The sequence below is a fragment of the Vipera ursinii genome, assembly GCF_947247035.1.
Source record: "Vipera ursinii genome assembly, chromosome: Z".
Lineage (NCBI taxonomy): Eukaryota > Metazoa > Chordata > Lepidosauria > Squamata > Viperidae > Vipera > Vipera ursinii.
Window position 1 is genome coordinate 56,272,621 of NC_139517.1, and position 15,449 is coordinate 56,288,069.

Here is a 15,449-nt window from a genome sequence, read left to right on the forward strand (position 1 = left end):
AACCAGCTGCTTTAAATCTTCCTTAATATTCTCTTTTAGGCCTCTAATTCTAACAGCAAACTGCATCTGGTAAAATTGAGCCAGACTCAGTTCGCTATCCATTTTGTCTTTTAAATCTTCAATTTCCAATACTTTTGCTTCTAATATAGCATTCTTTTGAGTCAAATCTTCCACTTTGTCATCCAGCACCTCCACACATTTAGCTACTTTATGCACTGAGGACAAAATGTCTACCTTCATCTCTCTGAGTTTCTGTTCCATCCTTTCTTCCATTCTCTGCTCCAATTTCTCCAATTTCTCCTCCATCTGTACAAATTTAACACCCATTGACTCCAAAATTAACTGGGTATGTTTTTCAAGATCCTTCGATGTCAATACATCGGGAGAATGCAACGCCTGCAATAATGATTGTTGTTGCACCGGAGAATTTCCAGCACTCCGAAAAGTTCTAGGGGGAGGTTTAGCCGCCATCTTTTACTTACAATTGTGACGCACTTTCACTTTAAGTTTTAAGCAAAGTCCATCAAGCTCGAGAGTAAAATAAAATAATCCTCTTCATCTCTTCATCTTTCCCTCTTGTACTGCTCTGCCTGCTCTTTTCCTTTCATAGTCTCTCCTTCAAGCAGGGATGGTCGCAGACGCCTGGCTCTGCTCCATAAAGTCCGGAGCAGAGACGTTAGCCAGCTGGGAGCAGCCCAGGCTACGGGGGAGTTCAATCCTTCAGCTGCCCAAGCTCCAAGCTCAGGCGGCCCCGGAGAACTCGACCCCTACCTGGGGGCTCACCCCCTCCTCTTCTCCCGAGGAGGGGGCTTCAAATTCGCCCGAACAGCTGATCGGCGCTGTTTCGGGCGAAAAATCACACAGCTGAGCCGCGGGCAGCCCGGGAAGGCTGTCTCCGGCGCCGCGGAGCCACCGGAAGTCGAAGTTTCTCATTTTTATATTTCTAGGTGACCTCCCTTCCCTTTATACAATTCTAATACCTGGTAATATAAATACACTTTTTATCTATTTCATTTTATCTATTTCATTTCCATATCAATGTTGGTAAAACAATATAATATTCTTGTTTTCATTATAATTTCCACATATTAAAAATTAGCCAAAAACTTCTCCCATTTCAACATTTAATACATCCTTTCGTCCTTTCATATCACTACATTCAAGTATATTGATTACATTATATCATTCTTAACAAATATACATCTTAATCAGATTCATTTAAACAGCTCAATATTACAGTTTAACTTAATATTCATACATCTGAGGTTTTTTTTTAATTAGTTAGTATTTTAATCTACTCATCAAAACAATCTCTCATAATCCAAATACAGTCCTGTCTATTTTAGTATTCCATTTCAGGCCTCTTAGATATGTCCATTCTTCTTAAGTCTTATTCTTGGTTTTTCCTTTGCCATATCATTTTTTGCTTCTTTGCTTCAGGGTCATCAAAGAATTCTTGTATTATTATATTGTATTGAAGTGACCCTCCAATCTTCCTTTTTGAAGGGTTGAGGGGTCTAATAAAAGCACCAAATCCTCTTATTATTTTCATCTCTTAATATAGTTGTCCTGGACTGTATAATTTTTCTTCCATTTGCTTTTCATTTTTATCTTCAGACCTCTGTGCTTGTTGAGTAGTTAATTCTTCCATCAATGCATTTAATTGTTCAAATTCTTCTGTTATGCTCTGTCCCAATTAATTATTAGTTGTAATCACAATTTGAGTTTGCTTCTCCAAGACACTTTCTGGTCTCCCCCCCCCAAAAAAAAATAAGCTCTTATTGCCGGCTGTAGACAGGAACTAATAAGTTTGGTAGGTTATTTTCATTATACCATAGATTTGTTTTTGTATTTCTTCCATGGTGGAGTCTCACATCTGGTGTTGAAGGTTAGTCTTATCTTATTTTTCTAAGGAGTCAGCCAAATCTCCTCTCTGCTTTTTTTTTAAGAGTGTCAGATTGCAATTTCACGTTTGGCCACTGAGTGTCCCCCAAGCGCTTAGAGAATTTCTTTTCTGTTTCTTTTAGGGAACTATATGTTAATGTCTTTCAATTATTTCTTCTATTTTGGAAGAACAGAGCTAAATTTTCAAATAAAAGTAGGAAGTAAGAAGTAGGTAGTCAAAAGCTTTTAGTCCACAAGTTATAAAGTTCTAGTTGAGTCAATTCATTTTTTCAATGTTTTTTTTTTTTAAAAAAATGCCCCTGGAGGCTAGATCGCCGCACTTTTGAAAGGAGGATTGAAACTCCCCCCTCCCTCTCCACAAGGGGGGAAAAGTACTTAGCAGCTTATTTAGGTGAAAGGAAGAAGATTGGAATATCAGAGAGGAATCTTACCAGTCTCTTCCACATTGCTTTAAAGTAATGGAAAATATTATTTTCCATTATATCTTTTAAAACTGAAAGATATAAGCATAGAACACTTTCATTTAGATTCTTTTTCATCAAATGCAAGATAGCTAATCATAATCTAATGCTGAAAGCCCAAAATGGCAGTATATAAAGTATTCAAAAAGAAATAGACTTAACAAAAGAAGAGGTGGAGTTGCATTATATGTAACAAATCAATAAACCTTTACAAAAATGTATAAAACCAAGGATGAAAGCCTTCTTGAGATTTAATGTAAAAGGAAAATAGAAAAAGGAAAAATAGAATAATATTGTCATATTACATGCCACTCAACCAAGCAGAAGAAATATATCAGCTGTTTGCTAATCAGTTATTTAATATGTAGGAAACACACCACTGTAGTAATGGGGGATTACATTATATGTTGTGGTATTTAAAAAAGAACAGGATGGAGAATTTGCTCTATATTGATGATATGGAAATCTAGATTCGCCAGGACAGAGGGGGCTGCCATGGCAATAGTTTTTTTCCTCAAAGTATTGTCAGTTGTCTTGGGTAGTTGTAATTACCAGAACAATTAAAAATGTGACTGCTTTACATGGTGCCACTAGACTTCCTCTCAGGACCTCCAGTCTTTAGATAATATCACCTTGTTCTGAATCTGGCAGGGCATTGAAGAGTTAATGAATTTTTTCCCCCAGAAAGTCATTGATCTTGTTACAGAAAGAGTAGACTTTTTGCCTCAATAATCATGGGGGTGGGAAGTGGGGAGCTGAGTTAATAAAGTGTCCTCTAGGTTAGGGCTTTTCAACCTTTTCACCCATTGTACCACTTTTAGGATATGACAATATCCGAGTACCACCAGTCGCCTAGCAAGGTGTCAAAAACTTGACAAAAAAAACAGAGGAAAAAACTGATAAATTACAGGTAGCCCTTGACTTAACAACAGTTGGCTTAGTGACTGTTCAAAGTTACAATGGCACTGAAAAAAAGTGCCCCTGAAGCCACAGCCAAGCAAGACGCATGCCTGACTGCCCGGCAGCACTCTTCCTCCTGTCCAAGGTTTCATTGTTATGAGCATTTCTGTTGAGGATTGGCAGCAGGGGTGGGGTGGGGGTTGGTTTTTATTTCCCCCATCTGCTGGGTGGTTGCAGCAGGTTTTGGTCACTTCACATGACCCTGGGGCACTGTGACCATCATAAATATGAATCAGTTGTCAAGTATCTGAATGTAAATCACAAGACCCTGGAGATACTGCAACATTCTAGCTGATCGGTGCTTCTTCTGGGCTCAGCAGAAGCACCGGGATCAGTGCCGAGCTCCAGCTGGAGCCAGGTGCTGATCCTGGTGCTTCCATTGATCCCTGAAAGCCCCTAAGAAGTGCTGATCCTGGTGTTTCCGCTCAGCCCTGACAGCCCTGCAGCTCCAGCCATCTCTCGTTCAGGCTTGTGTGGTGCTGCCATTCCCCTCCCCACTACCACTTTTCTAGGATGGTCGTGTACCACCTGCCAGGTGCCAATGTACCACAGGTGGTACCTGTACCACTGGTTGAGAAGCCTTGCTCTAGGTCAGGACCTTTCAACCTTTTCACCCATTGTACCACTTTTAGGATATGGCAATATCCGAGTACCACCAGTCGCCTAGCAAGGTGTCAAAAACTTGACCAAAAAAAGAGGAAAAAAGTGATAAATTACAGGTAGTCCTAGACTTACAACAGTTCACTTAGTGACTGTTTGAAGTTACAATATTTAAGAATACAGCCAAAATTTAAGAATACAGCCCCAAACCTCTTGTGCAAACACAATGCATCACGTCAGTTGTAGGACAAATAACATGAGCAAGTATTTTATTTCCTCCCTGGATAGAATTCCTGCAGCTGCAGAAAAAGCAGCAAAAATAGAAAAAAAGAGAATGTGCATTTTATTAATGGAGAACAAAGGAACAGTGAGTAACTCAGACTTGAGAGGAAAAAATAGGCTAAAAATAAAAATAAAAATAGTTGACACTGAGTGAAGGAAGCTGCCGAAAAGTGGAGTTTACAGAAGCCAGACAGAGAAATGATTCAGCAATGACTTCTGAACTAGCTAGTAAAAATCACCTACATGCATGATATAATTTATACTCTTTTTATTATTTTAAGTTTTGATGAGATTTGTAAGAAGTTTGTTTTTCTTAATTTACAAGCTTGGTTTTTTTCCCTTTCAGCAGGATTGATTAATCCTATCACCCAAGGAAGGAAATAACTTGTTGATGAAATTTTGACTAATCTTGTCATAGGTGCTGGTGTGTCTGGGGTTAATCCTGTTATTGATTTCTGTGTGTGTTTAGGGCAAACCTGTCAGCTTTCTTTTGTTTTGTTCAAGGCTAGTGCTTATCGCTACATTGTTTCTTTAGCTTTGTGTTTCTTGGCTGTCTGCCTGAGGCTATTAACTGAGCTGTTTTCAGGGTGCCTCTGCCTTGCAGTTCCAGTGCAGTGCAGCTGAGCCCATCACTGTCGGCCAGGCAATTGGCAACTTCCAGTTCCTGTTGCTTTGCTTTGCCCCAGATTTGAGGAATGTGGAAGCCTCCTCCCCCCTCCTGGCCCCTTCCCCGTGAAGAGCTGGAATCTGGGGTTGATCCTGGTGCTTCTGCTGAGCCCTGAAGAAGGCCAATCAGAAGAAACATCAATCAGAAGAAGCACCAATCATCTGGAGCCCACGGCTGATCCTGGGCTTCTGCTGAGCCCTGACAGCCCTGCAGCTCCAGCCGTCTCTCTCTCAGACTTGTGCAGTGCTGCCGCTGGTTCAGCTCATTCCCCTCCCCCACTACCACTTCTAGGATGGTTGTGTACCACCTGGCAGGTGCCAATGTACCACAGGTGGTATCCATACCACTGCTGGAAAAGCCCTGCTCTAGGTTATCTAAAATCAGGTGGTCATATTTATTCTTTAAGATGGCAATAGTCTTGGGACCAATTAGCTGTTGAGAGACAGAAAAGAATATGGTGCAACAAACAGCCACAGAAGACAAAGTTGCTGCATTATCTAGGTCTTAGGCAAGTAGTGCAAGCAGAAACTCTTTCAAACAGTATGATCTTACTTTTAGTAGTGTGATCTTACTCTTGTATTATTCTATCCCTTTCTGTGGTTCTAAAACAGGCTATCATCACAAGGAATGCATATCAGAATATTTCTTTACTAGAAAGGATAGATTGGGTTTAGATCAATTGTATATATTTAATCTTAATTAGAAAGTGTCATGATAGATGACAGGTGATTGTCCTTTAGAGAGAAAAGGAAGATTGTAATTTCAAGTCATGCAACTCCTATTATTCTTTTTCTTAAAAAGTATTCCTTTTTGTTTCATTAATTAAATTTCATCTTTGTTAGTTAAGCATAAGTCTATTATACACTGGAAAAACCTTGCCAGCAAAAGAAAGCTTGGACTAAATGTCTATGGAGATTCTCAGTCATTCAGGTCATAGTTATCCCAAAGATGCTTTTCATTTAAAAGACAAAGGCCACCCTTTTGAAGACAGTGAAGTCCACATTTTGGACATAGAGGACTGCTGGTTTGAAAGAGGGATCAAAGAAGCTATCTATGTCAAAATTGAACAGGCCTCTCTCAACAGTGGGGGAGAGATCTGACATCATCTATCTCCAGTCTACAACACAGTCCTTTCAACAGTTCCAAGAAGGCCCATTTCCACTACTCAGGTGACCCTGAGGACATAGATAAGCCTGCAGATAGCTTTAATGACTCACTAAAAGAATGCAAATGAACACCTGTCTGCAGCAGTATAAATCTTTCTATTTCCCACCATCCAGTCAGAGCTGAAGAAGCTTTTTCGATGAGAAGTGAAACGTCTTCAAAGAAAAAGTCCAGTTGCCTCGTGAAAAAGCATCTTTAGGAAAAGCTGGACTTTGGAAAGTGCCCAATGTTGTTATTTTTGTGGGTGGATTGGATCAGCAAAATAAAGGTTTAGTTATACTAGCACTCCCAACTTATAGCCTTGTCATTTAACTGGTTTTGCTTCCATGATAAATATATGTATCTAATAACTTCATAGATTTTATATACATTTTACATTTTTATTATAATATATAAAAATCAGCAGTGCTTTCTCTGTTGTATATGAAGAGTAAAGAGCACAATTGCAGGAACTGAGTAAAACCTTTACGTGGTTGTGTCCGGGCTGCCTCTGTTCATTTCCTAAAAAATTAAAATCCTTGATTCCATAGATTTAGAGAAAAGGTACTTTTACTAGGAAAGAACTGAATACAGCAAAGGTGAGGCAAGGTCTGAAGGAAAAAGTGCATGAATAAACAAATTGAAACAAATCCCAGAACCCACCCTCCGGTAGTGAGGCAACCAGAGTTCTATCATCGGCCAAGAAAATGTTTTGGAAAAGTCTCTGATCCAGGTGCAATCCTCTCCTTTTATGCATTCTGACGCCAGGACAGTTGGCCTTGGAAACATTAAACAGACCCAAGCTGGCCTCTCTGAGTCCAAGCCTCCTCATAGCTTCACAGAAATTCCATTTCCACTTCCTGCATGCTTCCCTTCCCAAATATCCAGTGCTTCCCCTCCCCACAGTATCCATGGCAGCTGGCAGCAAACTTGAAAGAAAGTGGACATGCTGGCTGACAGGTTGAATTTTGGCTCCCTATGGTGAGCTCTATAAATTCCTAATATGCTCCTAATATATTGTAGTTGTATTTCATGAATCATTTGGATATTTGTACAAGCTTATGAACTTATTTGTTTCTGTACAACACTTAATATTATGGGAAGGATGGCTATGACAATGGTTTTTCCATGTTTCAATCTAAAATGCTGTGGTTACATTTAAGTTTCTTCCCCCCCCCCCGTTGTAGCATCATTCTTCTTAACCTTACTAAGAGATTTGAGATTTAGTTTACATCCAATCAGCTCTCATTATCAGTAAACATGGAGGAATGCAATTTGCACTTTCTGCCTCTCACCTAAAAGTCTGGAATCAGTGGTGACAAAACAGTCAACTTGATATTTTGGATAGAAAACCAACCAGGAGATCAATTAGGTCATTCCTAACACTGAGTTATGTGTTGTCATGAGCTATGCTGTTTTGGGAACCAATAATACAGATTTTAAAATTGTATATTTCTCAGATTGTTGGTGCAAGATATATTATTTCAGGATGGGGGAATCCCATTTCTATTCCATTAGCCAATCAATTTCTTAATTATTTTCCCGTTTCCCTTGCTTGGTCCTATTGATAGTAAAAATCAATGAGACAGAACTATAAAACCCTAGTAAGACCACAACTGGAATACTGCAGCCAATTTTGGTCACTATATCACAAAAAAGATGTTGAGAGTTTGGAAAAAAAATTCAGAGAACAGCAACTAAGATGATCAAAGGCCTGGAGACTAAAACTTACAAAAACAGCTGCAGGACCTGGGTTTGGTTGTCTAAAGAAAAGAAGAAATAGGGGAGACATGATAGCAGTATTCCAGTATTTGAGGGGCTGCCACAAGGGGGGGTGTGTCACGTTATTCACCAAAGCACCAGAGGGAAGAACAAGAAACAATGGTTGGAAACTGATCAAAGAGAGAAGCAACCTGGAATTAAGGAGAAACTTCCTGACAGAGAGGAACAGGTTGCCTTCAGAAATTGTGGGTGTTCCATCATTGGTGATTGTTAAGAAGAGGCTAGACAATCACTTGTCTGAGATAGTATAGGCTCTCCTGCTTGAGCAGGGGGCTGGACTAGAAGACCTCCAAGGTCTCTTCCAGCTCTATTCTATTTTAATTTGTATGTCTACTTATTCTTAATACAATGATTTCACATCTTTCCAATACTGGACTTTATTAAAATTAATAAAACTAGAAGACATCAGATTTAATTTCTCTGAAACTCTCTGAAACTAACTGATATGCCCACATCTGGAAATTCAGGAGATAAATTTGTTAGAACAAATGCTTCTGTTTGTATACCAAGGAAGCAGAACTCTTGAAACTGGCATCATTTCAAAAGGAACTTTTATAGGCAGGTACAGGTAGCAGGAAAGCTAGGCAGGATCTGAGGACTTCCTGCCCAAATCAACAGGTTAAACCCACAAAACAATAACCCCACCCCAACTGTCCATCCGGTCGGTTCAAACAGGCCAATCCACAGGTGACATCAAGCTGTGGGAAAGTAACTGATAAGGCACCTCTCTCAAAGTTGTTAGGTCTTCTCCAGTTCCTCCCTGAGTGCTGAGATAAGGCAGATGGCCCCAAGGCATTTCTTTCACACCCCATAAAGGATACATCAAAGCACATAGTGGAAACAGTCTACGTGCACTACAAGTCCCCGGTTACCCCCCTCTCTCATAGGAGAATGGCAGAACCCGAATAACCTAAATCCAGAGAATATGGATGATTAATAATTGAGGGTTCTTACATGCTGCCCCCCTAGAAAAATGAGAGGTCCACCTGGAGATAGAGAAAATAACAAATAGGGAGAGAGTTGAAACAACAATGTTAGTCAGGCTTATCTCGGTAACAAACATGGAACTTTTTTAGCAGATGGGGAGCCCTGATGTCAACCTGCTAACATCAAATGTTATTGCTTGACAAGAGATTTAGTTTAAGGTTGGGAGGGGGGACGAGTAGGATTGCACCTTTCAAGACCATCTCTAACTAGAGAAGATAAGACCTTGGCGGGTTTTCTAATGGAAGGGAAACTGATTCTTTAAATTAATTGGAGAATATGATTAATGACAAAATTAGAAAGGTGGAGAATTGTGTTTTAATATATTGTGCAAGGGGTGGAGATTTCAGATTCCAGCTTCCTTCGAGCAAGCATTTGCCAGTGTATTAGGCTAATAAAGGACTTTTAAGGTAAACAATGCCTCAGAGTCACTTGAAAAGCCCATACATCAGAAACCTGACACCTAACATGCTTTTTATGCACCCACTCATTTTGTGATGGTGGGAGGTCTTTCCATGCCACCAAGTATTGGGTTGATCCATGTTGTTTCCTGGAGTGTAATATCTCTTTAATTTCAAAATGTTGCTCCCCTTCTCCATAATGGGTTGGGGGGAAAAGATTCTGTTGGCCTTAAAGGGGAGGTTAATTCCCAATTAAGTAGGCTGCAGTGAAATACAGGGTGGACCATCTCAATGTTTTAGGAGTTCCAATTCCACTGTTATTGGGTTTTATGGGGAAGGGTCCTATGAATTTTGGTTCTAGCTTTTTCGATGGCTGCAGGGATTTTAGAAATTTGGTTGAGAGATATACTTTTTCCCCTAGTTTGAATGGTTTCGGTTCCACTTGTTTCTTATCTGCCTGAACTTTGTAAGCTTCTCTCGCTTCATCTAAAGCTTTTCTAACCACAGGATAGGTGTATTGCAGCTGTTTAATCCACTCTTTCAAAGAGGTAATGGTGGGCTCATTAACAGTTAACTCAGGCATCTGTTTGAAACTTTGTCCTGTTGCCACTTGGAATGGTCTATAGCCAGTACTTGAATGCACTGCATTGTTGTAAGTGACTTTTGTGAATGGCAACAGCTCAATCCAGTTGTCTTCTTGGTAATTTATGAAGCATCTCATGAATTGTTCTAATACTGAGTTCAAACATTCTGTCCCACTATTTGTTTGTGGATGATGACTAGATGACAGTCCTTGACTGGCACCAAGTAGGTCCAAAAAAGCTCTCCAGAACTCTGAGGTGAACTTGACCCTCCTGTCTGATATAATGTGTTGTGGGGCCCCATGCAGCTGATATATATGTAGTACAAATAATCTGGCTAAGGCTTTAGCAGTGGGAATCTCTGCCAGGGTATGAAGTGGACCTGCTTGGCAAATAGGTCTGTCACAACCCAAATGACAGTGTTTCCTGCACTTTCTGGCAATTCTACTATAAAATCCATAGAGATCTCTCTCCAGGGTGCTGAAGGGCTGCCCACTGCTTGTAATAATCCTGGTGTTTTCCCCTGTCTCTGCTTTGCTGCTGTGCAGACAGGGCAGCTTGCCACATAGCTTTCAATATCCTTTTTTATAGATGGCCACCAGAATTGCCTTTTGGTCAAATGGAGAGTTTTTGTGAACCTGAAATGCCCCGGCATTTTTGAGTCATGGCAGAGTTGCATGATTTTTACTCTCTGAGTTTTTGGCACGTACAACTTTTCTCCTACCCAGGGCAGTTCATCCCTCACTAAGCAAAGGTTCTTATGGTTAAGGAACCATTCATCAGTTTCTAATGCTCATTTAAACTCGATCCCTGAGTTGCTGCTCAAAGGTGGATTTTTCCTAAGGTTTTTCTTTGCGGTGATCAGAGCCTCTACGTAACTGCTCCCCAGCCTCAGTTTCCTTGCCTGAACTCTTGTAGTTACAGGACCTGCTAATTGTTTTGGGGTCATCAGGGGTTTGATTACTTGGGACTTTATGCTATTGTATTGTGGCATCCGTGGCAAGACGTTGGCTAAAAAGTTCTTTCACCCAGGGATGTACTTAACTGAGAAGTCAAACCGGTGGAAATGCTGGGACCACAAGCTTGTTTTGGGGACAATTTCTTTGAGGTTTTTAGTGCTTCAAAGTTCTTGTGATTGGTCCACACTTGAAAGGGGATTTTACTTCCCTCTAGAAAATGTCTCCACATGAGCAGAGCCCATCACACAGTATACACCTCCTTTCCCCACACTGCCCATGTTCTGTTTCAGAGAGCTTTTTGGATGTGTATGCACAAGATTGCAATTTCCTCTCCTGATTCTCACTGCCCCCTCTGCAACATCACTAGCATCTGCCTGAATGACTTCTCTTAGCAGTAGCTCAACTGAAAAAAGTCTTTTTAATTTCTCAAAAACTCCTTGGCATTCCATAGTCCATTTCAATGGCTGACTGGGTTTCAGTTTTCCCACCCCTTTTATTTTTAGTCAGTTTCTGATGGGGAGGGCAATTTGAGTAAAAGAGGGAATAAACTGTCTATAGAAATTTGCTAACCCAAGGAAGCTTTGTAATTGTTTCTGTGTGCGAGGCAGTGCCCACTCCAACACTGACTATACCTTCTCTGGATCCATTTCTATCCCCTGGTGGGAAATCTGGTAACCCAAGTAATCAATTTTTTCTTTGCAAAACTTGCACTTTGATAGCTTGGTATAGAGGCGTGCTGCACATAGCTTGTTTAAAACTGCTCTGACCAATTTAATATGCTCCTCCTTTGTCTCAGTGAATATTAGGATGTAATCCAAATACACCAGAACCCCCTTGTATAAGTGCTCCTGGAGAACCTCATATATCACCTGCATGAATACTGTGGGCACCCTTTGTAATTGGAAAGGCAGGATTCAGAACTGGAAGCACCCCAAGGGGCAATTAAATGCTGTTTTCCACTCATCATCTTCCTTTATCCTAACTCAGTAGTATGCTTCTCTTAAATCCAGTTTGGAGAATATTTTCCCCTTGGAAAGGTGAGCCAGCATGTCCTTCATTAATGGCAAAGGGTAGACCTTGTTCTCACAAACAACGTTTAGAGATCTATAATCCACACACAGGTGTACAGACCCGTCTTTTTTCTTCCAGAATAACACAGGAGCTGCCATCTTCAGCTGTGTCAGATGAATGAACCCTTGTACTTCTTTCTTTTCAATGAACTTCTGCAGCTCCTTGAGCTCTCTAGGAGTCATCAAATAGAGCTTGGGTTTGGGTAGTTTAGCTCCCGGTAGGTTAGTGTGTGTGTGGGGGGGGTAGTTCATTGGATCTTTCCTCACTGAAGACTTCAGCCAGATCTTGGTATTCTTTAGATATGCTTTCTAATGGCCTGTTGCTTGCAGCTGCCACCACCTTGGCCATTCTCCTCCCTCTCCTTTTTTGTACCCTGTCCTGGGTCACAGCCTTCCTTTTCAGGAACCTCAATTCCCTTGTTCTCCAATTTATTCTCAGATTCCAAGCTTTCAACCATGTCATCCCCCAAATCAGGGGCCATTCCATGCCAGGGGCTACAATGAATGTTATAGTCTCTGTATGATCCCCCATCATGAGTTCAATCGGCCAGGTAGTCAGGGTGGCTGGAACTCCCCCTGAGATGGACCCATCTAATTGCCCAAAGGAAATGGGTTTCTTCAGCCTCCTCACTGAATCCCCAAATTCCCCACTAGGGTTGGGCTGATTAGGCAGCGAGTGCAACTTGAGTCTATTAATGCTTTTAGGGCTACTTTCTCTTCCATCTCTGGGCTGAACAGTTCTATGGGTCTGGTGAGGGGCACAATGGGTTCACTTACCAGGAGTTCATTGTCCAAATTGCTGTCAGAGGTTTCCCACAGTTTCTCCAACAGAGTTGGAGTTTTGCCTCCCTGTGGTTTGGAGGGCTGGACCTCTATGACTTCGGTGATTCTCCCAGGTTCGCGGTGGTGGCTTTCCAGGTTTCCCTCCTACGATGCGATCTGCCCTCAGGATTGGCACTTTCAAACAGTACTCGGCTGCTCAGTGGCCTTCTTTGCCACATCTGAAACAAGCAGTTGAACATGGATTCATGGTCATGGTCGGGGTCTTTCCTGTCTTTTTTTCCTTCTGAGAAGGAACATCTCCAGGTCTGGCCCATTCACCATTGGCTGCATGCTAGGTCAATTTTGACCTCTTCTACCATTATGTACCAACCGTGGAGGCAGACTGGATCCTCCAGGGTGATGCAAGCCTGGTAGAGGTCATCGTTCAAATCATCCTTGAACAGGCCAATCAAGATTTGGTCCAGCCAGTTGAGGCAGCCTGCCAAATCTCTAAACTCCTTGGTGTACTCAGCCACTTGTCATCTGTCCTGCTTTATGGTTTTGATGTGCTCCCTGGTTTTCTGGTGGGTCCTCGAACCTCTTTCTCATGGCTGCCATGAACAGGTTAAAATTCCAGAGCTCAGGAGAATCAACGTTATATAGGACACTATCCACCAGGCAGCCGCACCTTCCAGGGCCAGAGTTATGATCCTGATGTGCCCACAGTCCCTGGGGATGTCCCGCCCATATTTGTGGATGTAGCTCAGGACGTGGGCTAGGAAAAAGCCCAAATGCTGGGGGAATCCATTGCACTTTACCCCCAGGGCTGGGACCTTGCAGTCAGGCAGTTGAATCCCCCTCCTTCTGGCTCAGTGTCCATCTCCTCCAGCTGGGGTGGCATGGGGTAGTGACCATGGCTGTCATTCCAGTGGCTTCTGAGGTGCTTGTGGAAGGGCTGGGGTTTGCGAATTCACTCTCCTGGACCTCTTCTTCCTTTTCCTGACCCATGGCTATCAAACCCCGGCAGGGATCGGCCTCTTCTTCCTGGAGGTTTTTGAATGCCTCCATCAGCATGCCAATAGCTTGCTTGAGGAAGCAGTCAGAACACACTGGCCTTTCACCTCGTCTTTGCTGACATTTAGCAATCTCTCCATCTTGTGCTTCCAATTGGATTGATGGCTGCCATGCTTGACGGTGACTTTCCTAGCTTTTGTGTCCCAGTCGTCCTTCTTCTGCACTCTGAATGACCACCTTGGTTTGTTTTGAGTGTCCATCTCGTTGGATGAGCTGGCGGAGTCTAAGCCACTGCAAACCTTCAGTGAGGCCCCCTCCAAGCACTCTGTTTCTCTCTTCTCACCTCCATGATATAGAATAGAATAGAATAGAATAGAATAGAATAGAATAGAATAGAATAGAATAGAATAGAATAGAATAGAATATGGAAGAGACCTTGGAGGTCTTCTAGTCCAGCCCCTTGCTTAAGCAGGAGAACCTATACTATCTCAGACAAGTGAATGTCTAGTCTCTTCTTAAAAATCGCCAGTGATGGAGTGCCCACAATTTCTGGGGGTAAGTTGTTCCACTGGTTGATTGCCCTCATTGTCAGGAAGTTTCTCCTTAATTCCAGGTTGCTTCTCTCTTTGATCAGTTTCCAACCATTGTTTCTTGTCCTTTCCTCTGGTGCTTTGGTGAACAACCTGGCCCCCTCTGCCTTGTGGCAGCCCCTCGATACTGAAACACTGCTATCATGTCTCCCCTATTTCTTCTTTTCTTTAGACTAGCCAAACCCAAGACCCATAGCCATTCTTCATATGTTTTAGTCTACAGGCCTTTGATCATATTACCGCTCTTCTCTGAATTTTTTCCAAACTCTCAACATCTTTTTTGTGATATGGTGATCAAAATTGGCTGCAGTATTCCAGGTGTGGTCTTACTAGGATTTTATAAAGTGGTAATAATACTTCACGTGATCTTGATTCTATGCCTTTGTTTATAAAACCTAGGATTGTGTTAGATTTTTTTGGTTGCTGCTGCACACTGCTGGCTCATAATCAAGTGATCATCTACTAGGACTCCAAAATCCCTCTCACAGTTACTGTTTTTAAGCCAGGTCTCACCCAATCTGTATTTGTACCTTTGGTTTTTCCTGCTTAAATGTAAGACTTTGCTTTTCTCACATTGAAACTCATTTTGTTGGTTAGGGCCCATTGTTGAAGTTTGTCAAGATTTTTTTGGATTCTGAGTTTGTCTTCTGTGGTATTGGCTACTCCTGTCAGTTTGGTGTCATCTGCAAATTTGATGAGTTCCCCTTCAATTCCCTCATCTAAGTCATTTATGAAGATATTGAAGAGTACTGGGCCTAAGAGGGAGCCATGTGGTACCCCATTGCTTACTTCTTTCCATGTGGATGTAGTATTTCCAGTGATGTTGTGATGACACAGGAGCAGGGGAATGAAACTCCATTCCCCAAGCCCGATTTCTATCTGCTGGGGGGTCCAAACGGACCGAAAGTTGCCCCGTAGAGGTGACTGGCCAAAGGGTGAAACTTTGTAGATCACAGGCCAGCTGACCCACTTGTTCCAAAGATGCCCTTGGCAGGAAGAAAGGCTGACTGCACCCATGTGGTCAGCCAGAAGCCGCTGACCATTGGAGACAACACAAACAGGCGGAAAGCAAAACAGCTAATCTGGGTGAGACTACTTTCCTTACCTCTCTACAAGTGAAAAAATACTGTTTCTGGAAGAGACTCCCAAAAGCAAGAAATCTCCAAGCTTTAGGGAGGGGGGATTTTTTTCTCTACCCCTCCCACCTGAACTATAAGTGGTGGTTTAAGCTTTGGGGAAAATTAAAACTGACTTATAATAATATTGTGAAGAGGGATAGAAGAAGGAT

At 41.9% G+C, this 15,449-nt stretch overlaps 1 protein-coding gene across 1 annotated transcript in view; it reads left to right on the top strand.

Moving 5' to 3' along the window:
• The window catches only part of COBL (cordon-bleu WH2 repeat protein), a gene marked incomplete at its 3' end in the record, with an annotated part of 78,677 nt that extends 72,900 nt beyond the window's left edge, over positions 1 to 5,777 (top strand). The window contains 1 exon segment of the mRNA XM_083379000.1: positions 5,718 to 5,777. Coding sequence (XP_083235126.1) covers positions 5,718 to 5,777 — 60 coding nt within the window.
• Positions 5,778 to 15,449: the final 9,672 nt, after the last annotated feature.